Source organism: Trypanosoma cruzi, genomic scaffold (assembly GCF_000209065.1).
Source record: "Trypanosoma cruzi strain CL Brener 1047053516617 genomic scaffold, whole genome shotgun sequence".
Lineage (NCBI taxonomy): Eukaryota > Euglenozoa > Kinetoplastea > Trypanosomatida > Trypanosomatidae > Trypanosoma > Trypanosoma cruzi.
Window position 1 is genome coordinate 103,324 of NW_001849498.1, and position 24,369 is coordinate 127,692.

The 24,369-nt window shown below is 49.2% G+C and overlaps 12 protein-coding genes across 12 annotated transcripts, besides 27 other annotated features; all 12 read right to left on the reverse strand.

The window, feature by feature from the left end:
- Positions 1 to 6,876: part of a sequence feature (heterozygous, Esmeraldo-like haplotype) that runs on past the window's edge.
- Positions 28 to 70: a microsatellite.
- Tc00.1047053510101.80 (hypothetical protein, conserved) lies at positions 132 to 1,877 on the reverse strand (the record flags this gene model as incomplete). Its single annotated transcript, XM_816128.1, has 1 exon — positions 132 to 1,877. The coding sequence occupies one exon, from the start codon at positions 1,875 to 1,877 to the stop codon at positions 132 to 134; it is 1,746 nt and encodes a 581-aa protein (XP_821221.1).
- Positions 2,096 to 2,119: a microsatellite.
- Positions 2,239 to 2,290: a sequence feature (AT_rich).
- Tc00.1047053510101.90 (hypothetical protein, conserved) lies at positions 2,757 to 3,563 on the reverse strand (the record flags this gene model as incomplete). Its single annotated transcript, XM_816129.1, has 1 exon — positions 2,757 to 3,563. The coding sequence occupies one exon, from the start codon at positions 3,561 to 3,563 to the stop codon at positions 2,757 to 2,759; it is 807 nt and encodes a 268-aa protein (XP_821222.1).
- Positions 3,651 to 3,670: a microsatellite.
- On the reverse strand, positions 4,574 to 7,156 carry Tc00.1047053510101.110 (hypothetical protein, conserved; the record flags this gene model as incomplete). The annotated part of the gene is made up of 1 exon (XM_816130.1): positions 4,574 to 7,156. One exon carries the CDS (start codon positions 7,154 to 7,156, stop codon positions 4,574 to 4,576), a length of 2,583 nt encoding a protein of 860 aa, XP_821223.1.
- Positions 6,877 to 7,027: a sequence feature (areas merged during assembly that could not be assigned to a particular haplotype. This can correspond to areas where the two haplotypes were merged or to regions with more than two copies in the genome that were merged during assembly.).
- Positions 7,028 to 12,326: a sequence feature (heterozygous, Esmeraldo-like haplotype).
- Positions 7,185 to 7,241: a sequence feature (A-rich).
- Positions 7,707 to 9,449, reverse strand: Tc00.1047053510101.130 (inositol-1,4,5-trisphosphate (IP3) 5-phosphatase, putative; the record flags this gene model as incomplete). The annotated part of the gene is made up of 1 exon (XM_816131.1): positions 7,707 to 9,449. The coding sequence occupies one exon, from the start codon at positions 9,447 to 9,449 to the stop codon at positions 7,707 to 7,709; it is 1,743 nt and encodes a 580-aa protein (XP_821224.1).
- Positions 9,376 to 9,404: a microsatellite.
- Positions 9,587 to 9,623: a microsatellite.
- Positions 9,966 to 9,998: a microsatellite.
- Tc00.1047053510101.140 (pyruvate phosphate dikinase, putative) lies at positions 10,729 to 13,470 on the reverse strand (the record flags this gene model as incomplete). Its single annotated transcript, XM_816132.1, has 1 exon — positions 10,729 to 13,470. One exon carries the CDS (start codon positions 13,468 to 13,470, stop codon positions 10,729 to 10,731), a length of 2,742 nt encoding a protein of 913 aa, XP_821225.1.
- Positions 12,327 to 12,571: a sequence feature (areas merged during assembly that could not be assigned to a particular haplotype. This can correspond to areas where the two haplotypes were merged or to regions with more than two copies in the genome that were merged during assembly.).
- Positions 12,572 to 23,788: a sequence feature (heterozygous, Esmeraldo-like haplotype).
- Positions 13,477 to 13,506: a microsatellite.
- Tc00.1047053510101.150 (adaptin-related protein-like, putative) lies at positions 13,855 to 16,569 on the reverse strand (the record flags this gene model as incomplete). The annotated part of the gene is made up of 1 exon (XM_816133.1): positions 13,855 to 16,569. The coding sequence occupies one exon, from the start codon at positions 16,567 to 16,569 to the stop codon at positions 13,855 to 13,857; it is 2,715 nt and encodes a 904-aa protein (XP_821226.1).
- Tc00.1047053510101.160 (hypothetical protein, conserved) lies at positions 16,892 to 17,638 on the reverse strand (the record flags this gene model as incomplete). Its single annotated transcript, XM_816134.1, has 1 exon — positions 16,892 to 17,638. One exon carries the CDS (start codon positions 17,636 to 17,638, stop codon positions 16,892 to 16,894), a length of 747 nt encoding a protein of 248 aa, XP_821227.1.
- Positions 17,818 to 17,853: a microsatellite.
- On the reverse strand, positions 17,910 to 18,482 carry Tc00.1047053510101.170 (40S ribosomal protein S5, putative; the record flags this gene model as incomplete). Its single annotated transcript, XM_816135.1, has 1 exon — positions 17,910 to 18,482. The coding sequence occupies one exon, from the start codon at positions 18,480 to 18,482 to the stop codon at positions 17,910 to 17,912; it is 573 nt and encodes a 190-aa protein (XP_821228.1).
- On the reverse strand, positions 18,698 to 19,270 carry Tc00.1047053510101.180 (40S ribosomal protein S5, putative; the record flags this gene model as incomplete). The annotated part of the gene is made up of 1 exon (XM_816136.1): positions 18,698 to 19,270. The coding sequence occupies one exon, from the start codon at positions 19,268 to 19,270 to the stop codon at positions 18,698 to 18,700; it is 573 nt and encodes a 190-aa protein (XP_821229.1).
- Positions 19,448 to 20,317, reverse strand: Tc00.1047053510101.190 (hypothetical protein, conserved; the record flags this gene model as incomplete). Its single annotated transcript, XM_816137.1, has 1 exon — positions 19,448 to 20,317. One exon carries the CDS (start codon positions 20,315 to 20,317, stop codon positions 19,448 to 19,450), a length of 870 nt encoding a protein of 289 aa, XP_821230.1.
- Positions 20,354 to 20,374: a sequence feature (AT_rich).
- Positions 20,553 to 20,586: a microsatellite.
- Positions 20,705 to 20,779: a sequence feature (A-rich).
- Positions 20,826 to 20,856: a microsatellite.
- On the reverse strand, positions 20,935 to 22,332 carry Tc00.1047053510101.200 (hypothetical protein, conserved; the record flags this gene model as incomplete). Its single annotated transcript, XM_816138.1, has 1 exon — positions 20,935 to 22,332. The coding sequence occupies one exon, from the start codon at positions 22,330 to 22,332 to the stop codon at positions 20,935 to 20,937; it is 1,398 nt and encodes a 465-aa protein (XP_821231.1).
- Positions 22,352 to 22,410: a microsatellite.
- Positions 22,548 to 22,590: a sequence feature (CT-rich).
- Tc00.1047053510101.210 (hypothetical protein, conserved) lies at positions 22,742 to 23,932 on the reverse strand (the record flags this gene model as incomplete). Its single annotated transcript, XM_816139.1, has 1 exon — positions 22,742 to 23,932. One exon carries the CDS (start codon positions 23,930 to 23,932, stop codon positions 22,742 to 22,744), a length of 1,191 nt encoding a protein of 396 aa, XP_821232.1.
- Positions 22,746 to 22,768: a microsatellite.
- Positions 23,789 to 23,866: a sequence feature (haploid, non-Esmeraldo-like haplotype).
- Positions 23,867 to 24,213: a sequence feature (haploid, Esmeraldo-like haplotype).
- Positions 24,049 to 24,137: a sequence feature (A-rich).
- Positions 24,214 to 24,296: a sequence feature (areas merged during assembly that could not be assigned to a particular haplotype. This can correspond to areas where the two haplotypes were merged or to regions with more than two copies in the genome that were merged during assembly.).
- Positions 24,297 to 24,369: part of a sequence feature (areas merged during assembly that could not be assigned to a particular haplotype. This can correspond to areas where the two haplotypes were merged or to regions with more than two copies in the genome that were merged during assembly.) that runs on past the window's edge.

Consider the following 24,369-nt stretch of genomic DNA (forward strand, 5'->3'; position numbering starts at 1 on the left):
CGTCGTCACACTCTTGAAGCATCTGAGAAATAAATCAAATAAAAAATAAAATAAAATAAATCTAAATAAATATGTAACTATGCACATTATAGCTGTGCCATTTCATGTTCATCGCACAGGCGGAAATGTGATCAAAGGGAAATTGCCTTCACTCGGCCCTTGTGAGAACGATATCGCCTTGTATCTTTGCGCGCAAACTGCACGTCAATTAAGGGCGCCAAATCCGGGTTCCGCCTTAACCACAGCAGACACCGTCGCGCATCTGCTGTCTTCTCAAACCGCACAAATCCGGCCCATTTGTAGTATGGCACAAAGGAATAAAACCCAGCAAAGCGCTCCGAGAAAAAGCTGCGTCTCAACAGCAACTTCACAATTGCACTTTCGGTATCGCCGTCTCCGCAGTAAGCAACTGACGATAATAATGATGGCAGTATCGGTGCTTCATCAAATACCAATTCATCACACATTGGCTCTTCTTTATCGGAGAAATGCGGTAAATCCGCCGCCTTCAGTGTCGTCGCGTCCGCCGTATACTGGGTAAGCGGCTCCTCACGTAACTTTCGTTCCATACAAAGATGGTGCCGATGATGAAAACACGACCACTCCTCGGAAGAGTATTTCACTTGCCGCATATCTTTCTGCTGTTGCTTCTCCCATGGCTCCTGGCTTTGGAAGCATGAAGAAACTTCAGTGGCCTCACTCGCCTCACCAATGTTCCCTGGCTCGTTTAGAAAAGAAATGCCCAGACCCCTCAAAGACAATAAAAACTCCCGACGACGTCGCTCACCAGGGCTTAGGACCCTCACTAACAGTGTACTGCTGGGAAGTTCCTTGTCATCCAGCACCGCGGATGCAATGGTGGAATCCAATACACCTCTTTGAGAGGCCTTATCACCCTGTGGTAACTGGGGCTTAACGTGTAGAGGAGATGTCACAGCATCCCCTTGGCACCGAAAATGTCCATTTTCAAATGCCCGTGGATGGTTTCCAGCCGAGGCCGTGCGCTGTATATTCCTCCTGCTCTTCAGTGGGCACCCCGCTGCTGAGCCACTGCATTCATTGGTGTTTCCCGCCGCTATGGATTCCCCAGAGGGCTTACAATATATGATATTGGAGGGAATAACTGGCCCCTTAGCCCATTGGGGCATCGTCGTCACTGCAGTGAAGCCTGCACAATGGCTCACAGGGGATGATTGAAGGACAAAGCGCGGCAGTTGTAGTGTCGCCTGTGGTATAAATTCCATCGGCTTCTGAACAAAAAAGTGATAATATTTAGGCGACGGTGGCTGAAGAGACATGACGGAAGAATCAGAGCCTGGGCGGCACGTCGGGGAACTGACGGACCACTCCGCTATGAGGATAACGCTGTTCAGAAGAAGCTCCGTGGAGCGGGTGGGATCTCCGGCGCAGTGGTTGTACTCATCGTAGGGAACCGGATATCGAAATCTTGGCGGAATGGGAGTCCATTTTTGCAGCATACGAGGAAAACAGTTGAATGCAATGCCCGCCGTCACTTCCAGTCTATAAAACCACTGCAGGGCTCGGTAAGCAGAATCCGCCGTGTTGTACTCGGCAAACCCAACATCGCGGCCACCAGTCCGTTTCACCCGCAGTGAGACAAGCCCCACACTTGGCACAAAGGGCAGTAATTTATGACTGTTGTCCACAGTTGGCGGCACATTTTTAATAAAAATTGTGCGGGTTAGCGATAGCCCCAAATCCTGCGACAGTTCTGGAAGATGCAGTCTCGGAGGCTCAGAGTGAGGAGCAAATGATGATGACGAGAACGTTGCAGAGGATGTTGCTGCGGCGTCTGGCACACTCCCCCTTCCCCCACCCGACGGAGCCATTCCGGAACCATGCACCCTTGGCCACATTGGTGTCTGAAAAAATCCCGGGAAGATCTTCTTCCTCTTCTCCCCGGAGTTCCCCCCGCTCCACACAAACACCAGCTGAAGCCTTCTCCCTGCCGCGGCCAACTGCTCCCTTGCGTGGCAAACTCTGCCCGTTAACGTCAAAAAATTGGCTTCACCACGTTTCTGTCGTGAATACAGCCTGCGCCCACGGCCTATCCGTGTAATTGAATACAGTCCGGACACACAGACACACACACACACACGGCCAGATGCCAAGAAACAAAACCACTCCAAGTGAACCCAAGCTTGAGCAAAATTACTACTGGAACCTCCTATTTATTCCCTCTCACACTCGCTTTGGCGCCCTTCAAGTGCATATGTGTTAATATAATAAAAAAGAAAAAAAGAAAAAGAAAAAAGAAAATTTAAAAAAAGCCACGGTTTATTCCGCTCACCTCTTTCCCCTTCCATCACTCCATTTCCCTCATATTTTTTATTATATAATTCTAAGTAAAGTGAGTGAAAAGGCAACCAACAATTCGTTGAGACACATCGAGTCATAAATTAAATTTGTGCGTAATCTCAAAAAAAGAAAAAAACACGCACACACGCGCACAGCCCCCTTTCTCTCCCATCACGCTACCTCTCTCTTCCTATTTCACCCCTCCCCTACAGAAGAACAACGCAACCCACACGAAGCCCCCATATGATATCCACTGTTTTCCGCTTCCTTTTCTTAGTTCTTTTTGTTTTTTGTTTCTTCGTTTTGTTTTGTTTTCCTCCCCAGCCTTCATACATCCTTCCTCACGACACAGCCGCTAAAGAAAGTAGTCATTCAAGCGTAAATTAACAACCCACTACACACTGTTGGCCATAAATTTGTCGTTGTTTTTGTCACCATTACAAGGAGGAAAGAACAGCTCTGGGATTCTTTGCGGCCGCAGCCTCCACCTTAGTGGCTTCACTTCCCATTCCAAGTGCTCGAAGTTCCTGCGCCACTGCCAGAGCCACGGACTTGAAGCTGTGACCTGCAGAAATCTTGTTACCGCTAACTGTATGATACGTGCGGCTGGCACCTCCCAGAACCCCGGCGAAGGCCAATTCAATTTTTTCCGTTGACGTTACGTCATTCAGAAGGACAACGCCAAGTGACTCAGGGAACATAATAAGGTGGTTGGTCGCGACCGATGTGCTTTGTATTTCAGTTGACATCCCTGCAGCTTCAATTGTCTCTGTCGAGACTTTTCTGAAAAGCTCATTGACGTTGTTGTACTTTGTTGCCTGTTTCAGTACAAGAGTGACACGATTCACACCAATCGCCCTTGCATTTGCCACAGCCACCTCCGCACTCTTCTTAAAAGACTCCGTGGCAGCCTTCACCTCAGCATCCATATTGATACCCGCAGCAACGAAGACATCAAGGGCATCACGCAGTTGTACCTTTTCAGGGGAAGCACGAGGGAGCACGGCCCGCACAAGCACGGTCTTGACGCCCGCGTACGCAGGGTCCGGCGAGGCATGTGCGGCAGTTACTGACGTGTGCACACCAACGGGCGTCTCAGGCCCAACCACCACTGCATTTTTCTCCGCCATCGAGGTCATTGTTGTGCTAAGCTTCCCGGCGGTGGCCTTGTTGACGATAGCGGTGGCAGCCTGCAGTAGTGCCGCTGAGGCCCCTGCAGAAATGATAAAAAGCTGCTTCGACATGGACAAGGAAAAATAAACCACCGACAAAAAAAAATTCCTCTAAAAACCACTTCCACACGTCAAATATAACCGCTGGCAGCAAAGCGTAAAAAAAAAAAAAAAAAAAAGATGGGTCATAGATAAAACAAACACTCCTGCAATGCATCTCAATCGTCATCTTATGTTTGGCTCCGGGGTGCCTCAAAAAGTCTCAGTTTGCCTAAGAAGGATCCGCCCACACGATCCTGCTTTATTAATAGTATTAACGTTAGTGTTATTATTAATATTGAACATCCGGAGAAAAATCCTCATTCCATTCCACCGCCCCGGATGCAAGTAAACATACACCAAATAGGTAAAAAAAAAAAAACGCGCGCATAAAAAGTTAATGATGAAAAAGGTGACACAAGAGACAGACGATACACAGAAAAAGTACACGAGAAACAGCAACAAGTAAAAATACGGAATGGCAGTCGTCACATTTACTAGCCAATAATTGTGTAAGCCCCTCTTTATTTTATGCCAGCCGATTTCTTCGCCGTGGTGCCAGGGTCAATTGCCCCGTATTGTCGGGGGAGCCAGGAGCCAGCAACGTTTCACTCGCGGGGCCATTGTTGTTCGCGCAGGGCTGACGGCAACAGCCAGCGCCCGGGCCTGCCGCGTCTTGCAGGGACACAGCCGTAACGCCATGAGGGCTGGGGGCACGTGTCACCGCAACGCGGGCCATCAAATTTATTTGAGAAAATGAGAGGAAAACAACAACAAAAGAAAAAGGTGTGCAACAGACAACCTGGTGGCAGGGGCGGGTTCGCTACATAAATTGAAAATACGGACAAAGACGGTTGAGAAGACAGTGTGGAGAAGAGCAGAGCTGCAAATCCCCACTCCGCTCCAAAGAAAAATGAAATCCTCCATTCACTTGATTCCTTCTTGCACACAGAGAAACCGTTCCGTAATAGGGAGATGTTGGGCCACACAATTCAAAACCGCGCAAAAAAAGAAAAAAAGAGGAACTGAAGGAGTCCCAACCGTTACTCATCGTCACTTATCTTTTGCCTTAAAAAGCCATACGTGTCCCACAGCTCCATAAGAGCCAACACTGTGGGGCACATCAGCAGCGTGTGAGGAGGAAACGCAATTCCCGTGCAAAGCGACAATCTTTGTGTAAATTCCACTGCGCCTCTCGTTAAGAATCCTTTAGACTGCATTTCGTAGTATCGGACCACGGGCGATTCCTGATAAATGTCCACGACAAATGGTAATTTTTCGTTGGGCTGGATAACGTGGCGAATAGTCCCAGTCGCAGCCGATGCGCTGTGACCACCAGCCGCACAAAATAAATCATCGTTGTGCGAGTTCATTGCCATGTCTTTACCAGAGTTCGATCGAACATCTGCCGACAGCTCATGTTGATGACATCGTGTGGTGGAAACGCCGGAAAGCTTCCTCACCGTTGTGGAGCCCTTCAAATAGGAGACGCCTGAATAAGTCTTTAAAAACTCCTCCGAGCTTATCAACAGACCTAGATCAACAAAACTCGTGGTCAAGTCCAAAACACAAGCTCTGTAAGGTTTTCCTTCCCACTTCATGTTCTGCAGAACCGTGTTAATTCTTGCGCACCTTGCAAGAGTCTCTCGGATGATGCCATCTTCGGGACTTCTACGCGGAGACGGGAACACATTTATGCTCACACAATCAGCAGGCTCAGACAACACTGTAATATTCCGCCGCGTCCAGGCAATGAGTTGACTCATGCACGGAGTAGCACCTGAGAAGTCAAGTAGTACGTCACCACCACGCATGTGCTGAAGCGAATACGTTAAGTCCTGCGAAGAGCATGTCGTTGTGGACGCAATGCAATCAGCAAGAGAGCATTTAGAGGAGTTCTTCCACGGTTGCCCATCTACGGGAGAGTACAGAGTCAGTTGAAGTTTGGAGTCCTCCAACTCCACACCATTATCCTTCCACATCTGCAGCAGCTCTAGGTGTTGCCATTGGTTGTAGAAGGTACTATTCTCCGGTACTCTAGTCAAAAGATACTCCATGTGAACCCTCACCCCCGTGGATTCAGCGTAGCAAACAAGAACAGTACTCAATCGTTCCAAATCCAAAGGATGACCACATACAATGGCTGAATGAGAGCTGATAATGCGTGTCATCTCCAATTTTGACATGGGAATAACACAACATTTATTACGGTCGCACCAGCCATCACAATTCCCTGACCCAAAACTTACTTTATTTACCTCGTCAAGAAGCAGCTGCAACGATATGGTTGAAATATTGACAAGAAGCAGCGCAAAGCTGCGTTGTGAGCTATTTTCAAGATGCGTTTGAAGTCGCTTCTCCATTTTACTGTACACCAACCCAACAAAAAAGGTTGCACGATACATTCGAGAAGCATGATGGACCAGCTCTTCCTCTGTTGGTGACATGGCAACTGCCAGTGCTGCAAAAATACCCTTGCCGCTAGCAAAAAGGCCACCTTGCTGGCGGATGGTTTCAAAGGTGTCATGGTAGCCATGCAACTTCGCCGTGACGTAGAAACAGGAAACTTCATACAACAAGTGTAGGGGCCACGAGATGAGCGGATCCATAAAAAACTGCTCATCGGGAGTCCTTTGCCCCTGTCGAAGGAAATCCAAGAAGTCAATCTCCTTCGGGTAAAGGTCCTGATTGGACTTTAGCACACGCTCAAGAAACGCCTCTAATAATACTTGATTTCGCCCAAAAATGCGACTAAAGGACTCAAAGTAACCCCGCTCTATAGTGCCAAAAAGAGCAAAAACACCACGTTTTCGGCGTCGTGCAATATCAAGCCTTTGTGAAATATTGGCGGAAAAAGGTGTGGCCACTCGTTGTGTCAACAAACTGTTCTCAGAAGAAAATGACGACATCACAGAGGCAGCGTCGTCTAAAACGTCCTTCATACACGATACACTTCCCCTATTTGAGTCGTCAAAATTCGTCGTTGCGGCATCATTATCCGCCCCTTGCGTCGTACTCACCGTAGCAGGCTCACGCTGCAAATCTGATAACGTCGCTGCCCTTGTGATTTTTTTTGGTCGTGTTGGTACAATTCCCACTTCCGCCCCGGGCAGAACGCACCGCCCGGCAGAAACAGGCGCAGTCCAAAGACATTTCTCCTCGATATTAACGGTGGTAACGTGCTTCTGGTGTTCCACCTGAGCATCGTCGCCAAAAGCAAAAAGATCACTCCAGAGCATTCCCCTGTCTGTCAATTTCTGCATGCTGGACGTCAGCAACGAGCTGGAATTGCGTTTGGTAAGGTCGTTAACGAGGGCTGCATGTGATTCCGATACCCGTCTCACACTAAGTCCATGCGAGGTTCCACGAGATGCTGCTGCGCCATCTTCGATGCTAGAAGTGATTGGAAGGCCAAAGGGACGCCACCCGGTGCGAGATAACGCGGAATAATTGGTCGCATCCACTCGCAAAGGCTCTCGGGGCAACTGACCCATCACGTCCAGGGGTGATCGATCACCATGCATGACGTGGGCCCGGTAATCGTTACCCTCAGCACAGCCATCTGGCACGCCCGCAAAGCTTTGGCTTGGGTGGTTACGGGAACCATCCCTCCCGCTCGCGTGCATCCCTCCCTGCACTCCCAATGCGGCCGCCAAAAAAAAAAAAAAAAACGTGCAAAAATAAAAGTGAGTCAAAACAAAAAAAAAAAAATCTCGTAAAGAACAATGCTGTTCTCGTTCGTGTGTGTGTCTGTGTGTATGTGTCTAAGTATCTACTCTATTATTCTGTGCTTTGCTGCGCGCCTTAAAGGAGTCACAAGAGAATTGAAAACGCAGCAAAGTGACGGGCAGCAGTACAAAAAGAAAAAAACGAGTACTGCACCGCACTACAACGAAAAACGCGTAAAAGAGACGATTAAGGAAAATTAAAGCTTTGTGAAGTTTGCGCGTCTGTGTCCGCGTGTTTGCAGATAAATTAATGCGCCTTATCAGAGAGAAGAGAAAGCGCATCCGCAGGCTGAGTTGACGCCGCGTCATTATTCCCGGAGGAGCCGATGCGCGAAGAAAAAAATATAATTCTCTTCTCAGTCCCCGATGCTTTCGAAGTGCCACCCACGCCGTGCCGCCATTCGCCTCTCTTAAAAAATGGCAACGACGCATCGTGTGAAAAAAGTGCTCAAAACAGCAACCCCACGCAATCATGGTCCGTGTGAGCAAGTACAAAAGAACGATAGGCGTACCGAGGTGAAGAATCCGTGGCCCCATCACTCTTGACAAGAGCAGATGAAACGGAGGGGGGCAAAGAGCGCTGTCCCGTCATGAGTTCCAGCCCGGCAGGGTTCCAAACGACACGATCGCACCAGGCAGGAATGCGCCGACGGGTGTATCCGCGCGTGGGTATTGCTGTAATACGGGGAAGCACAAGTGATGGCTTTGCCTCACCAGTGCCTTTCTCTTTTCTCGCCGCTTTTTTTCTCCTCTCGTTCCCTAACTTTGGATCATCGTCCTTGACTCCATATTCACTCGCCTCTACATTACCACCCGACATCTCAATTTGTTGCTTCTGATTGCTTTTCGCGAATTCCCTCTCAGGAATACGTGGGAACGTTGGAGGAAAACGAATGGCGAACTCTGCCAGCTCCACACCGCTCTGTTGTGCCACCACATCCATCAAACGCTGCAGCTCCAAATCAAACTTCTTTATCATTCCCGCGTTTTGCGGTTCCGTAAAAAGTTCCCAAAATCTATCCGGTGCCTGTACTTCTTTTACCAATATTTTGACGTCTATCTGTTGAGTCTCCTTAAGGTGCTTCAGCAAGTTGTGAGTGTCCAGGCGGGCATTAAAGTCTCCAAAAATAAACAGCGGATCCTCTGGCGAAATAAAAACCATACATTCTGCCATCGCCTCCAAAAGCGCCTCCTGACGTTGCACCGAGTACAGACTTGGGCTTGTCATTGCAGCATCGGTGTTTCGGCTGTCATGATATAAATGGACGTTGAGGTAATTTACCACCACCGTGCCAAAGCGCAGTGAAGTCAGCAGAAATCCCTTGCGACCCGATCCCGCACCCGAGAATTTGCCACCGTGAAAGAGGAATGTCGGTGAGCTGCCGTACGTCGCAGGATCATCGGCAACAGCAACAAACGTGCGGTGTCGGAACGAAAGAATACTACTGATCGGGCACATGCGAGACGACAAGAACACAATCGACCCCAAAGCCGTAAATCGCTGCATGTCGCTGTTCGTCTCCATGAGAAGACCCGACGACCACGCCGCCTCCGGCAGCAAAGTCTTCAGAGCCTCCGCAAAAAAGGCGTTAAACGCGGTATTTGCCCCCTTCCCACCAATCTCCTGAAAGTGCACAACAATAACGTCAAGCAGCGGCGGCACCTCGCTGCTGGGACTGCCGGCATCCGCCGCTGACGATGCGCCGCCCTCCGCATTCAACTTCTCCTTTCGAAGGTGTAAGACAAATTCACGGCTACTCGCCTCATGAATCAAAAGGCGAAGCTCCAACAAAAAATCCGCTACACGCGTCCGCACAGCGTCGGATATTCCCTTTTTGGTTGCCGTCTCTGGACCACCGCCAGCGACCTCTTCTTCTCCATTCCCACCATCACATCTGGAACAAATACACCCAATGTTCTGCGTCAACAGAAGCATCGTGAAGGGCAAATCGGGTAACTTCTCCGCCGCAAACGAACAAGAGATGTTACTGCCGCCGTATAACGAAGATCCCGGAAGAGAACCCGCTGTTCTTGCACCAGTGGAGCCTCCCTGATGATATGACGGAACGACGGTAACGCCCGTACCACCCACGGGGTCCTGAGACGATTGTTCATTTTGCTGTTGCTGCTGCTGTTGCTGCTGCTGTGGAATCCGCAGTGCGGAAGTAATGCCATCCAATAAACTGCGCATCACAGAGACCCTGCTGCTCTTTAAATAACAAAAGCCTCGGGCGCACCCACTCAAGCTCGGTCTCAATCGTCAAACTAACAGTAATGCCTGCAGCCAGGTACCTCAACACGCCAATTCCCTCTATTCCAAAAGGCAGCAAAAAAAGAAAAAAAAAGAAAAAAAAAATATAAAAAACACAATTATACGCTCCGTGGGACCCTTTCCAAAGAAATCCGGCAGAGCAGTCTTGCCTCCCCAACAATTCACCTCCCACATCTCCAATACAAACAATAAAAATAATTATAATAACCAATGTTATTAGTATTATGACAATGCTTATAATGCTAATGATCTCAAAAAAAAAAGAAAAAAAAAATTAGTAAATTCAAAGCCCACACACACTCGCCTTATGTTTGAAATCGTTTTCCTGTTGTCGTCGTCTGTTCTTATTGACCCCACCACCCAACACCGTTTTATTTACCACCTCATGCCTCCTTGCACCTCATTCACCCGTCGTCTTGCATCCACCAACTCCTTAAAAAAAAAAAAAAAAAAGAAAGAAAGAAGAAAGTGATAAAACTAAGGATTCTGCAAATAAAATAAAAAAGCTTCGGATAGTCAACATCGTTGCGACTAAAAACAAATTGAAACAAATGCAAAGGCTTCGCCACAAAAACCCCGCAGATAAACGCGCAAAAAAAAAAAAAACGCTACCAAAAAAAAAATTGTAACAATTAACCACTATAAAAAAAGTAATGATAAAAAAAAATGAAGATGACTCAGAAAAGACGCACCCATTGTGGAACAAACGCCCATATGAACGTCAGCCGGAAAACAATTTCGTGGATTAATCCGTGCCAAAAAGGCACATCCAATAAATGAGCACACAATTCGGTCCACTTTCACAGTTATCTCCTACGATCCCCCGTCAAAGGAGAGACAGAAATGCCATCAAGAGCAATTGCCAGGGAAAAAAGGCAAACGCATAATAATGCTCCCTGTTCTTCTTCGACAAAACATCTGATTCCCTGTTTCCCTTTCTTATTTTCTTTGTCCAATTACCTTCATATCTCCCGGAGAACCGCCAACCCCACCAAATGCCAGTGCACGCACATACACAGGTGCAAAGGACAAATGTAAACAAGAAAACAAAAATATTTATCCGACCCTCCCTCATGTCTGCTTTCCCCCTTTGCTCATTAAGAGTCTCACAGTAAATATTGTAAAACGCGTTGCTTTAAAAAAGAATACATATATACATATATATGCGTACATCGCACCGTAATGCCTCAAAATCCTTCTACAGCTTGGCGGCGATCGCCTTGTATTTTTGCTCCATTTGCCTTTTTTCCTTCAGTGCGGCGTGAGCAGCGGCCACAGTGGCGACCGGCACACGAAACGGGGAGCACGAGACATAGTTCAGGCCGACCTTGTGACAGAATCCAATCGTCGTTGGGTCGCCACCGTGCTCCCCGCAGATACCCATCTTCAGCATCGGCTTCACACGACGGCCCTTCTGGACGGCGATACGCATAAGCTCACCAACGCCTTCCTGGTCAATTGACTCGAATGGATCCTTGCTGTAGATGCCCAAACTGCAGTAATGGCGCAGGAAGGAGCCGGCGTCGTCGCGCGAAAAGCCGCAGCCCATCTGTGTCAGATCGTTGGTACCGAACGAAAAGAAGTCTGCTTCCTCTGCAATCTGATCAGCCGTGATAGCAGCACGTGGCACCTCAATCATTGTGCCCACAATGTAGTCCACGCGTTGGCCCGCAGCCGCAAGGGTCTCCTCAGCCGTCTTCACCGCCTGCTGCTTCGTGAAAGTCAGTTCCTCTTTCTTGCCAACCAGCGGAATCATGATCTCCGGAATGACCTTGCAACCCTCCTTGCTCACCGCAACCGCAGCTTCCATTATAGCCTGCACCTGCATGTTGTAGACTTCGGGATACGTGATGCCCAGGCGGCAGCCGCGATGGCCGAGCATGGGGTTCATCTCATGCAGCGACTTCACACGGTTGCGGATCTTCTCCGCAGAAACATTCATCTTTTTTGCAAGCTCCGCCTGCGCCGCATCCTCGTGAGGTACAAACTCGTGCAGCGGGGGGTCCAGCAGACGGATTGTCACCGGCAAGCCTTTCATTGTCCTGAAAATGCCCAAAAAGTCGCCGCGCTGCACGGGCAGCAGCTTTTGAATAGCAGCCTTGCGACCCTCCAGTGTGTCAGCAAGAATCATTTCCCGGATAGCGTCAATGCGGCTGCCCTCAAAAAACATGTGTTCAGTGCGGCAGAGACCAACACCCTCCGCGCCAAAGCTGCGAGCCTTAGCCGCATCATTCGGTGTGTCCGCGTTGGCGCGCACGCCCAGGCGCTTCACCTCACGACACCACTCCAAAATCGTCTCAAAGTCGCCCTTCAGGTCCGGTGACTGCAGTTTCAATTGACCGGCATAAATGAGACCCTTAGAACCATCAAGCGTGATATAATCACCCTCGCGGAACACACGGCCGCTCAACGTAAACTGCTTGCCCTTGATCACCAGATCGCCGCAGCCAGAGACGCAGCACTTGCCCATGCCGCGGGCCACCACAGCTGCGTGGGACGTCATGCCACCACGTGCAGTCAGGATGCCGCGCGCCGCATCCATTCCTGCGAGGTCCTCCGGTGAGGTCTCAAGGCGCACCATGATTACTTTCTTGCCGCGCGCGCTCCACTCCTTTGCAGAATCCGCGTCAAACACGATCTGGCCCACAGCAGCACCAGGGCTCGCTGCGAGACCCTTGCCAATCGGTTTGTTGCTCTTTGCCGCGCCAGGCTCAATGTTCGGGTGCATCAGGTGGTCCACCTGCAAAGGGTCAATGCGCAGCACAGCCTCCTCCTTCGTGATGAGACCCTCACGCACCATATCAATGGCGACACGCACCGCCGCATGAATCGTGCGTTTGCCGTTGCGGCATTGCAGCATCCATAGGCGGCCATCTTGCACGGTGAACTCAATGTCCTGCATATCGCGATAGTGATTCTCCAGTTTCGCGCGAATCTCGCACAGAAGCCGATAGTTCTCCGGCATTGTCTCCTCCATCGACGGATAGCGGTGGCGGCGCTCCTCCTCACTCACGCCATGGCTCTTTGCCCATCGGAGTGAAAGGCTCTGACCAATCTGCTGTGGCGTGCGAATGCCAGCAACCACGTCCTCGCCCTGCGCATTCACAAGGTACTCGCCAAAGAAGAAATTCTCGCCAGTGCTGGGGCTTCGCGAAAAGGCAACACCGGTGGCCGAGCGGTCATTGATGTTTCCAAACACCATCGCCTGCACGTTCACAGCGGTGCCAAGCAGTCCAGTGATGTTGTTCAGGCGGCGGTACACCACAGCACGCGGGTTGCCCCAGCTGCGGAACACGGCATTAATGGCGGCGAAGAGTTGCGTCATCGGATCCTCTGGAAACGGGAATCCAGTTTTGCGCTGAAATAGCACCAAGTATTCCTCTGTGAGTTCCTTCAGGTCCTTCGCTGTCAGGTCTGTGTCAAACTTTGTGCCGCGCTTCTCCTTCATGTGCCCAATAGCCTCCTCAAAGTCCTCACGGCCAACCTGCATCACGATATCGGCGTACATGGTGATGAAACGGCGGTACGAGTCGTAAACAAAGCGTTCAAGGTGGGGTGCACGACGGATCCACGCCTCAGCCGTCGCCTTGTTCATACCAAGGTTCAAAACGGTGTCCATCATTCCTGGCATCGATGCGGCGGCGCCGGAGCGCACAGAAAAGAGCAGCGGATTCTCCACGTCGCCAAAATTTGTGCCCATATCCGCCTCGACGCGGCGCACGTTTGCCTTCACCTGCTCCACCACCTCCTGTGGCAAGCCCTTGGTTTTCTGGTATATGCCGCACACCTCCGTTGTGATCGTAAAGCCGGGCGGAACGGGGATGCCAAGGTTCACCATTTCGGCAAGGTTTGCACCCTTGCCACCAAGGAGCTCCTTCATGTCGCGATTGCCGTCAGCCTTCTGGCCGCCAAAGTAGTAAACAAACTTTTTGGATTCCATAATGCCTTTTTTTTCCTTTATTTTTTTTTTTTTTTTAATAATGCTGAATTTTAAAAAAGATGATTTTTTTTTTTTTTCGAATGTTGAGAGCTTCTTTGGTCAAAATAAACAAGCAGGAAGAGAAAGGATTAGAGTCAATTTAAAGAGTGTATTTTCTGCTTGGCGTCACCCTACAGTATGATTACTCTTATTGAAGCAGAAATTAATGCCTTTTTCTCGTTGTTGTTATTTGTTTTTTGCACTTTTGGGTAACTTTTTTTTTTTGCTACTGTTTCCAGTGTTCCCCGCCACAAGGCTGTCTAACCGTACGCAGACACATAGTTTTACATTATTATTTGTCTTTTTCGGTGTTGTTTTGTGCCGCAAGGGGTTAGCCGGTGCTAATTAAATTTCTGCTGCTGAAAGCACGCTTAACGTGTATGCGCCAAAAACAGGTGGCACCTGCGCGTCTTTGCACCGCACGCCGAGATATACCACGAGGTCATCTTGGATTGCGGCCTCCATGAAGAGTTTTTGGGCAGCAATGGTTTCCGCTGAAATGAAGAGCCGCACAATGCCTGACCCGTGTAGTTTGCTCGTGTAGACAAGATTTAAGCCGTGGAGTCGAAGGGCATTTGCAGTGTAACGCGTTTGATCAGTTCGCGTTGGTGTGAGCGTCGTGGGCATCGTCCACGACGGTGCATGAAGCTGCCGAAATTGTTGGGCAAAAAAACCATAGTCGATGCTTGCAGCAGGAAGTAGCAGCATGGCGGGCGGAACCGTAGGTGCAAGAAAATAACGGGTACCGATTGGATCGGCGTTGACTGCGACGAGCAGATCACGCATTGGTGATTTCTCGTTGTTGGTACCTGTCATCAGTTGTAGTGTTTCTGGTTCCTTCTCCCCTACCTCAAGCTCCACAACAGGGCATTCTTGCGCCAAACCAAGTGCATGTATGTTCCTATTGATTTGAAGCGCACGTACAACGGCATGTCGTGTGTATCCTTCCCCGGAAACAAGAGAGAAGTGGCAGTTTAGCAGCAGCTTGTTGCCAAGCTGCGACCAACACATACGCACCTCCAGCCCGTTGCCCTCGTCTGCTGGCAAGGCTACATGCATGGATTCCTTGTCTCGAATGTTGGGCCCCTTGCTAACAAGGTTATTAGCCATTGAACCTGCCATCTCATCATCACAAACTACACGTCGAATTAATTTCTCCCCAAAATGATCCCCCGCATCTTCCTCTTCCTCGTCGTTTTCGTTCAGGCCCGTCTCGTTGCTGTATATGAGATGCAGTGGGCGATGCAGCACCGCCGTAAGACTTCCAACGTCCGTCAAAAAGCTCTGCAGTCGGCGTTTCTCCAGTGTATCTGCCATGGTAAATGATACACCCTTCGAGAAGGTGAGAATAAGTTTTTTTGCCGCCTCAGTGTCGCTCGTAACAAGGCGCCAATACATGAAAGCGCGATCACGTACATCTGGCCGCGGCGACTGCGTCGCCATGGAAAGCACGCGTTGAAGGAAATTCGTGCTACGCCCCATGTCTTTGCATTCGCTAGAAAGATAAATTTTCATAGCGGCAGTGAGAAGTGCAAACTGCACAATCTCCGGCTGGGTGGAAAAAGACTCTGCACACATCTCCAGTATGTCCCCCGCATTTTCCACGTGTTCGGCGTGGTCGCCAAGCACCCACACGACGGCGGCTTTGGACTCGGGGCTCCGCAGCTCGTCCAAAATCTCACAAAGTTTTCTCACAACACGGAGAAAGCGGTTAGGATAACGTCGCAAAATGGTCTGCACCACAACTGCCGCTTCCTGCACAACGTGAATCATGCCGGTATCAATGAGACCCAAAAGCCTTTCGACACACTGTTCCGCCAGGGGTTCTAACTTCGCCGCGAGAAACCCAATAAGACGCACTGCCTTTCGAACCAACTCCTCATCCGCGTCGGAGGCATAGGCCGCAAACTCTGAGAGAATTATCTCCCCTACTTCAATATCGGCGAGCTCAAGGAGCAGCTCAGACTTTTCCAGCTTGATGTAAATCGGGTCATCATACTTGACAAAGAAGGGACCTAAATGACGCTTAAAAAAAAAAAACAGGCCAGTCTTCAAAAGCAAACGGATGTTGCGAAACGCCGCATATCGCACCTCAAGAGAACATTCATATAACAAAGACACGCATGCTCCAACCAACCTGGGACCGTACCTGTCCCGCAGTTGAGACGCCTTATCTTTATTGGAACCATCATTTCCATGGGCAGTCAGTGTAAAGAGAGCAGATGCTTGTAGCAGAAATGACGTCATAGCCTTGACTGCTGACATAACGGTAGCAACATTAAAAGAAGAAAGAAAAGGCATTACACCATCAATAATCTTTTCAGCCCTCTCCATATCCAACATGAGTGAATTGTTCTTAAAGGCAACTGCAACTCCCTCAATAAGATAATGCTGGTACCAACCCGGGGCATCACTGGCAGCCTCAAGCAGACGAGAAACGTTTTCTACAATAGCCTCCTCAAGAGAAATCGGAGCATGCCGCTGACGAAGTTCCAAAATGGCTGCCACGGCTGATGCTACCACACACGCATTTTCATCATGGAGCTGGTTCTTCAGCTTCTCCAAAAGTCCAAGCTCTTCGCAAACGTTTGGGGCAATGTAAAATAGTTTAAGAGTGCCAAAGGCGGCGATGCGGCGGACGTACGGATCACTGTCCTCTAAGCAGCGTTGAAGAGGGGCGGTGATAAAATCCACCATAACGGGAACCAGGAGAGACGTCATCGTACGCAACGCCGCCCCACGAATAAGTGGCGAGTCATTAACTGTATCCTTCACAAAGACCCCGGCCTGCAATACTGCCTTTTGCGGCTGGGCATGACTGTTGTGCATGAGATACAAGTATACAAGACGTTTAATAGCAAGATTTGTAGATGAACATAGAGGAGCGATGTCACTAAAGTGCCCGGACATGTCTCTTCCTATAGTCATAAAGGCGACCACCTGCTGAAGCGCAGAGAGCTGACGCGGTGTATTTTGGCTCAGAAGGTCCTCACGAACTATCGTCGAGTCAAACGCACGACTAAACAAAGCAGAGCCGCTCAGTTGGTTAACGCCGAGCATCCTTTTTTCTTTTCTCTTTACCGGACGCTCCTGTAAAAGCACAATGGCACACAAAAAAAGAAAAAAAACGATATGACAGGTATAGCAAGCTGAGAGGCCAGTCAAAATGTGTAGCCAAACTGCCCAATGGTGGAATAAAAAGTCAAAAAAAAGTGCGTGTAAGGGGAAAAAAGGTGTCAAATCTCCACAACTCCTTCTTGGGAAAGGGAAAACAGCGGGCAAAGTTTGACACCAGCAATCCCCACCCTAAAGGCAATATATATATATATATTCACTTCGTCAAATCCCACAATCCGTGTTGTTGTTGTTTTTTTTAGCCCTTTCAGACAATGAATTTCATGCAACGTGTTGCATCGTGCGTCACGTGGCACTTGATTGAGCAAAACAACGCTCCACGACAGCGCACACACTTGTAGCTCGCAGGAAGAAGACATACCGAGCAAAGATGATACCCACCAACGTGTAAAGGTGGTGGCGCTGCCATTGCCATGTAGCTCGGCCCTGGCATGGTCAACTCCAAAGGGACGGATCGCCGTGACTGCAACCACCCGCCAAGATTCCGACGCTCTCGCCCCACGTCGCTAACAGTTTGCACCATATTGACAGATATTTTGTTGGCATGAACGCCTCCAACATGCAGCTCCACTCGTGCTTGCTTTTTCCTCCCCCGAGAACGACTTTCAAAGTCACGGGGCCGCTTGACACGATTTGTGGTCATGTCCGTGTCGCCATCCTCTGATGAGGAATAAGAAGAAGAAGAGGGCCCAGCTGCAGACGCGCCATCTTCTTTCCTGTGATCGCGCCAGTCCTCCTCCAGCGCCCTGGTGTAAGCACGATGCTGCTCCATCAGACAACGGCTGAGGTGAACCCGTGGCGGCGCGGAAGAAAAATCAGCGCTCGGTTCCAGAAAGTTCATCTCTATATCCACAGCGTTCACGAGAGCCCCATCACGACGCTGCCGCTTAAAAACCTCCGCCACATTTACAAACGCGTTGTCATCACAAAGTTTTGCAAGACGCTCTTCTTGTAAAGACTGGGCAAAAATATCCTGTGCATTGCCGAAAACCATCCCGTACAAGCACAAAACCCCCAAAACCCACACTCCACCTTGCAACAAAGCACCACAACTATTCATAAAGAGGGGGGGGAAAGGCAAAAACAACAGAAAGAAATGACCTCTGTGTCCTTCAGCAGGCGCTTCGCGCTCACACTTATGCCCGTGTGCAGGTACATAAAGTTAAACAAACCAAAAAAAAAAAAAAAAAAAATTAAATTAAAAAAAAACAGCCGATTGGGGACAGGAAGAAAGACGACAGTGAATTGACAAACCGACCTATTCTTTACCGATTGGCCTTGGCAACACGCTCCACCTCATCCTTCTTCTTGATGGCATAAGAGTTGGAGCTGCCCTTCGACGCGTTCACAATCTCATCGGCAAGACACTCAGGCAGTGTCTTGAGGTTGCGGAAAGCAGCCTCGCGGGCACCCTTGCACATTAGGTAGATCGCCTCGTTCACACGACGCATCGGCGACACATCGACGGCCTGGCGACGCACCACACCACCCGATCCCACACGAGTCGAGTCCTCACGCGGCGCACCCTTGGACACGGCGTCAATCACCACCTGCAAGGGGTTCTGGTCGGTCAGCAGGTGAATGATCTCGAGCGTGTGCTTCACAAGACGCACAGCCTGAAGCTTCTTGCCATTGCCGCGGCCCTTGAACATCAGGCCATTCGTCAGGCGCTCCACAATAGGGATGCGTGCCTTGCGAAATCGCTTCTTTTGCCAGCGGCCAGCGGAGTGGGGCACATACGTTGCCGTCTTCGAAATGTGGTCGCTGAGAGCAATCTCCGTCGTCTGGAGGTTCTCGTAGGACCACTTGTTGAAAAGCTTCGGGACCTTTGCGCTCATCACTTATCCCTTTTTCCTAGTCCCAACTCAAGAAAAATAAAAGACAACGACGCGTCAACCAACAGCACACCTTAACAAAATGACATCTTCCACGGAGAAAATTGTCAGTAGACAACACGCACAGCAAAAAGAAAAGACAAGCGGTAAAATAAAAAATGTAAAAAAAACAAAACAAAAAACACCAAAGATTCATTGCATTGATTCCGCCCTATTCTTTACCGATTGGCCTTGGCAACACGCTCCACCTCATCCTTCTTCTTGATGGCATAAGAGTTGGAGCTGCCCTTCGACGCGTTCACAATCTCATCGGCAAGACACTCAGGCAGTGTCTTGAGGTTGCGGAAAGCAGCCTCGCGGGCACCCTTGCACATTAGGTAGATCGCCTCGTTCACACGACGCATCGGCGACACATCGACGGCCTGGCGACGCACCACACCACCCGATCCCACACGAGTCGAGTCCTCACGCGGCGCACCCTTGGACACGGCGTCAATCACCACCTGCAAGGGGTTCTGGTCGGTCAGCAGGTGAATGATCTCGAGCGTGTGCTTCACAAGACGCACAGCCTGAAGCTTCTTGCCATTGCCGCGGCCCTTGAACATCAGGCCATTCGTCAGGCGCTCCACAATAGGGATGCGTGCCTTGCGAAATCGCTTCTTTTGCCAGCGGCCAGCGGAGTGGGGCACATACGTTGCCGTCTTCGAAATGTGGTCGCTGAGAGCAATCTCCGTCGTCTGGAGGTTCTCGTAGGACCACTTGTTAAAAAGCTTCGGGACCTTTGCGCTCATGGCAGATATCTAATGTAATGGCGTCCAAAAAAGAAAAAAAAGAAGAAAAAATAATCATGATTCTTGTTTCGTTAAATAAATAAGCAAATGAAGGCGACATGCCCCGTAGAAAATAAAAACAAAAAAAAAAAGTGACTTGATTTCAAAATCATCGGCCGTTAACGGCATACTGTGAAATCAAAAAAAATCGTCCTCACCCCCGCTTCCCTCGGGCCCATCCAAATCACCGCCGTCGTCATCGTCATCGATATTATAGGACAATGACGCCTCATCATCCTCTCTGTCAAAACCACCACTTCCCTCCTCGTTCCGGTCGTCGTTCTCGCGCTTTGGTTGCGCCCTATTCCCAACTTCAGTTTCCTCCTCTTCGCCTACAATTCGCCTTAATTTTTTAATCTCCTGAGCGTCTTCGGTGCCAGCAAGAGGGAGAACAACCACCTTCGTCCCTCGTCGTATCGGCTTCACGATGCGTTTTCGTTTGGAAGGACGAATGCGAAGACGATCCACCGCGGCAGTTGACATGTCGCCAGTAGATTTTGCCAGTCCATATATTCTGAGTTCAGCTGGAAGTCCCAATGAATCCTCCCAGCGACGTATGTCGTGATCTCCAGCGGTAGAAACATGTGCTGCGTTTTTATCCGCTATGGGGGCCCCTGCGTCCTCATCTTTTCTGTTAATTCCAAGTAATGTTGGATAATGAAGCACATTGAGAGGTTCTTTCCCCGAATCCAAAACGGCGAAGGCACGAGAATTGGCCACATGTTGATTGCCATCAATAAAGCAACCAACAAAGTCACGGAGTAATGGCGGAGACTTTTTATCCATCACTGGGCCAACACCCTGTGGAATTGCCTCTCGTCCACGTGTTTCACCGACTCCATCGTCAATGCTTGGCACGATGACTCCCGCCGAAGAAGAAGCGGCAACGCCAGATTGTTGGGTGTAGTAATGGTACACACGAGGTGGATAAATTGCCTCGGAATAGCTGTTCACCGCCCCTGGTTGTGGAAGCCTGTCAAACCGCCCCCTTCTAAAGCCACCACGCATATCCGAGCAAAATGACCCCTTTAACAACAAATTGGCAAAAAATAAAAAATAAATAATGCACAAAGTGGCAAACAAACAAAAGAAAAAAAAAAAGTGGACAGAACGCAGAAATCCCCCCACAGTTCCACTGCAGAGAAGGTGTCTTGCGATTTGCGTGTCCACATCACAAAACTTTAAAACCCGTGGTGAAAAATGGCACGTTTGCAAATGATCGTTCCATATCGGCCAAAAGTAAAAAAAAAGAAAGAGAGAAAGAGAAAAAGAGAGAATATTTCAGACCACCTTATCGATGAATGCAACCATTGTCGCTCCATAGGGATGCATCATCATCAACATATTGTACCACCTGATGCTTCATCATCTAACGCTTGGAAAGGGATAGACAGTAGAAAAGGAAAAAAAAAAAAAAAAGTAAATTTGATAAATTGAGAAAACTAAAAATAAAAAAAAGTGGAAAGAAAATTCCAACGTCCATGTCAACAGCACGCACGCACACACCCACACAGACATATATATATATATATGTATATATTTATATAAACCAAAGCTTATTTCTATCCATAGGGGGGTGGGAAAAAAAAGAAAAAAAAGAAAACAATATAAAAAATGAACGTCCATCACCTTCGACGACGGTGACGCTCAGTAGAGACACCACGACTTCTATGGCCTCTGTGCCGGCCATCGTGATGCCGTCTTCGGCTTCCTCCACGGTGATGTCTGCTTCGGCTTCTATGGCGCCTTTCACGGTCTCTTTTTCGAGGTGGGGAAATTCGGCCTTGACTATGCTTTGAAACATGTCGCATCATGCAATCGGATCGCAAACATCGACCCCTCAAATAATCACGACATATTTGACGTTCTTTAGGAACAAATGCGAGCCTTCTTTCTTGTTCTTTTTTCTCCGCACATTCATCTACGTTATGACCACGCAAATAACAAAAAGAGCAAACCACATCACTTTGAAAACTTTTTATTGAAGTTACAGCGCCATTTGGTTTATTAACTGCGAGTCCTCGAAGTCCCTTTGGAGGTTTCCCCGGGGGTGGTTTAGGAAAAGGACCGCTCCTCTTCTTTACACTGATCGTTGCAATCATTCCATTAGAAAGTTTATATTCCTCCGTTGGAATGATGAAAAAGCGCACCTCACCATCGTTTTCAGGAACTTTATTTACAGGCGCCTTTTCTTCATTCGGTTGAGCCCCAATGAGCTTCAACAACTCCTCAGCGGAGGCTTCTTCCTGGACCTCATCCATCTTCTCAGTGACTTCCTCCACCCGACCAAACGAACTTTCATCCTGAACGTGTTTTAAAAGAAATTCTTCCGTCGGCTTCGGTGCGGGAACCGGAACAGGATTCACAGCCGGTTGTGCCACTTGTTGCGATTCACGTTGCTTCGCCTCCTCTGCCTCCAACTCCCGTCGTATTTTTTCAAAGGCCTCTTTCGCTAACTGTTCCTCTGCCTCTCGTGTGGCCTGACGAAGAAGTTGTCTCGCCTCCCTTTGTGTTTGAATTCGGTGGTTCCACCTAAGAAACATTGGATGCTCCGCCGACAGAAAACCATATCTCGGGGTCGTACGGAGAAGTTCATTGATGTCTGTGCTTGGCTTTCCGTTTTCAGTCTCTGCCTTTTCTTCATCATCCAAAATTTTTGCCATCAACTCAGACATGGCGCTGGTTGTCTGAAGCTTAATTATTAATGTAAGGTGTTGAGCCGCAATATCCTCAAAATCAGCGCGACAGCCAACAAACTGATTATTCACATAAATAATCATGTAGTGGGGCAATATGTTGGCTTTTGCGGCTGGAGAGCCATTTTCTGTCGACAAAACCTCCCCATCATCACTAATTTTTATCCCCAACACCGACAATGGCTCACTCGCATATTGTCTTTCAAGCCGGCGCACAATAATTCCATCCGCATCCGGTGGTGCGGAATTATCAATAAATGCGGTATTGGACCCACCGTATTTAAGCTTTTCAAGAAATGATTTGGCTGAATCATTCCCCTGCATCATCACTCATAACTTCGGCACAAAAAATAAAAATAAAAAATAAAAAAAATAAAAAATAAAAAAATAAAAAAGAAATAAAAAAGAAATGGCACATAAATTTACCGCGGAAATAAATATGCGTAGAAAAAAAGCACCTTCCCTGTGCAGGGGTTTTGGCAGGCGGACAGAAAAGAGAGCCAAAAGAAAAGACAAGGTTTTGCGGCGTCCTCCCTTGCACCCTTTCTTTTTTTATTTTTCTTCTTCCTCTTCTTTGCCTCCTTCCACAGCGGTGCTCGCGCTCACTCGACAGCGCGAGAGAAACGGCCGGAGACAAATACGAGAAAAAAAGCAAGATGGACAGAATAAACCCAGCAGCGACAAGGCAATCAAAATAGAAGCTTATTGTCAACAATAAAACAGCAGCACTCCAATCTCAGTCTTCCTCCTCCTCCTCCTCCTCGGCTCGTCCCTTTCCCATGAGAAAACGCAGCGCCTCCGCGACCGGAACGCGGCGCCCCCCCACTCGCTGGGTTTCCTCGCACAATTCTGCCCCCTCGGAGTTGTGTTGCGGGCAATGCCGGCGGAGCTCCATTTCTCTTTCCAGCCGCGCCTGGCTGCGTACCGCCGCTCGAGCCTCCTCGCGCACCCGCTGTTCTGTCTTCTCCTGGACTTCCCGGACCGCCAAACGCGCTGCGTGTACAGCCTGAAGAGCGCACCGAAGCTTTCCCTCTGTTACTGTGCCCTCACGAAGCAGAAGAAACGCTTCCCCCGCCTCCTCCACCATTTCGCCCCCTGCGCATTCGGCAAGCACCTCCATTCCCCCGCGCTGTTGCAAAACTGCCGCGTATACCGCCGGGTTGCCCAGCCGCAGCCTCCGGTACTTGGCCTCCGACGGGCAGCGAAGCACGTTTGTCAGAATGGTTTCCAGTTTGTCCAGGTTTACTTGGGACGAATAAAGCCCATCACCGACGTCGTCCGAGCAAAATTCGCTCACAATGTATGAGCGCAGTTCCCCCACAGCCTTTGCCTTTTCGCAGCGTTCACGGCGCACCTCCAGACTCAAAGTACGACGCAAGCGCAGAAAATCCTGGTTGCGTGCCACGACTTCTTGACTGCGCGTCCGTAGGAAATGGATTGCCCTCAATCCTTCCTCCAAAAAAGGTCGACAGGGCATCCCCGGAAGCCGCAACCACTCGTCGCCATCCCCATCATCAGACGCACACCTCGCAAATCCAATGGACTGCAGAAACCCCATGGCACCAGGAACCGAAAACAACTGAGAATGCAAGACTGGATTGCTAAGACGTAGACGTCTGTATTTCTCTTCTCCAGGAAACTGAAGAAGATTACGCAGAATCTTTTCAAGAACAGTGTATGCCTTTTCCCGTTGGGGTTGACCAGCGGCATCTTCACCAAATTCGCTAATGTTGACATTTGGAAATGGAGCATGAACCTCAGCTTCCTCCCTGCTTCTTCCCACCTCGCCTAACAGGGGAGCTGTTGCTGCAAGCGGTGTGTAACTCTTGATTGTGACCTCCTTGGCTGCCTTAAACTCTTCCTTGGAAAGGGCACCGCTGGCAAAAAGCTCGGACAATCTCTGAATCTCCTCTGAAAGAGACGCCATAAGCCCAGTAAAAAACAGTCAAGGAATTGTTTCCCCTCCTTTATATATGTATATATAAAGGGTCCCTCGGAAAAGAAAAAGAAAATGGATCCTTGTTCCCCTTCTTGATTGGAAGCAAAAAAAAAAAAAAAGGTAGAGAGAGAAAGAGAGACAAAAGAGAGAAACAAACACGCAAAATGCTGCAAAAAAAAAAAAAAAAAGAAAATCAGCATTTGCGCGTTCATCTCTTTCTTTCAGCCCGATTTTCTTTTCCTCTCTTTTTCTCGACCAAACCTCTTGAGCCGCGTTGCGGTGACACGTGCCCCCAGCCGTCATGGCGTTACGGCTGTGTCCCTGCAAGACGCGGCAGGCCCGGGTGCTGGCTGTTGCCGTCAGCTCTGCGCGAACAACAATGGCCCCGCGAGAGAAACGTTGCTGGCTCCTGGCTCCCCCGACAA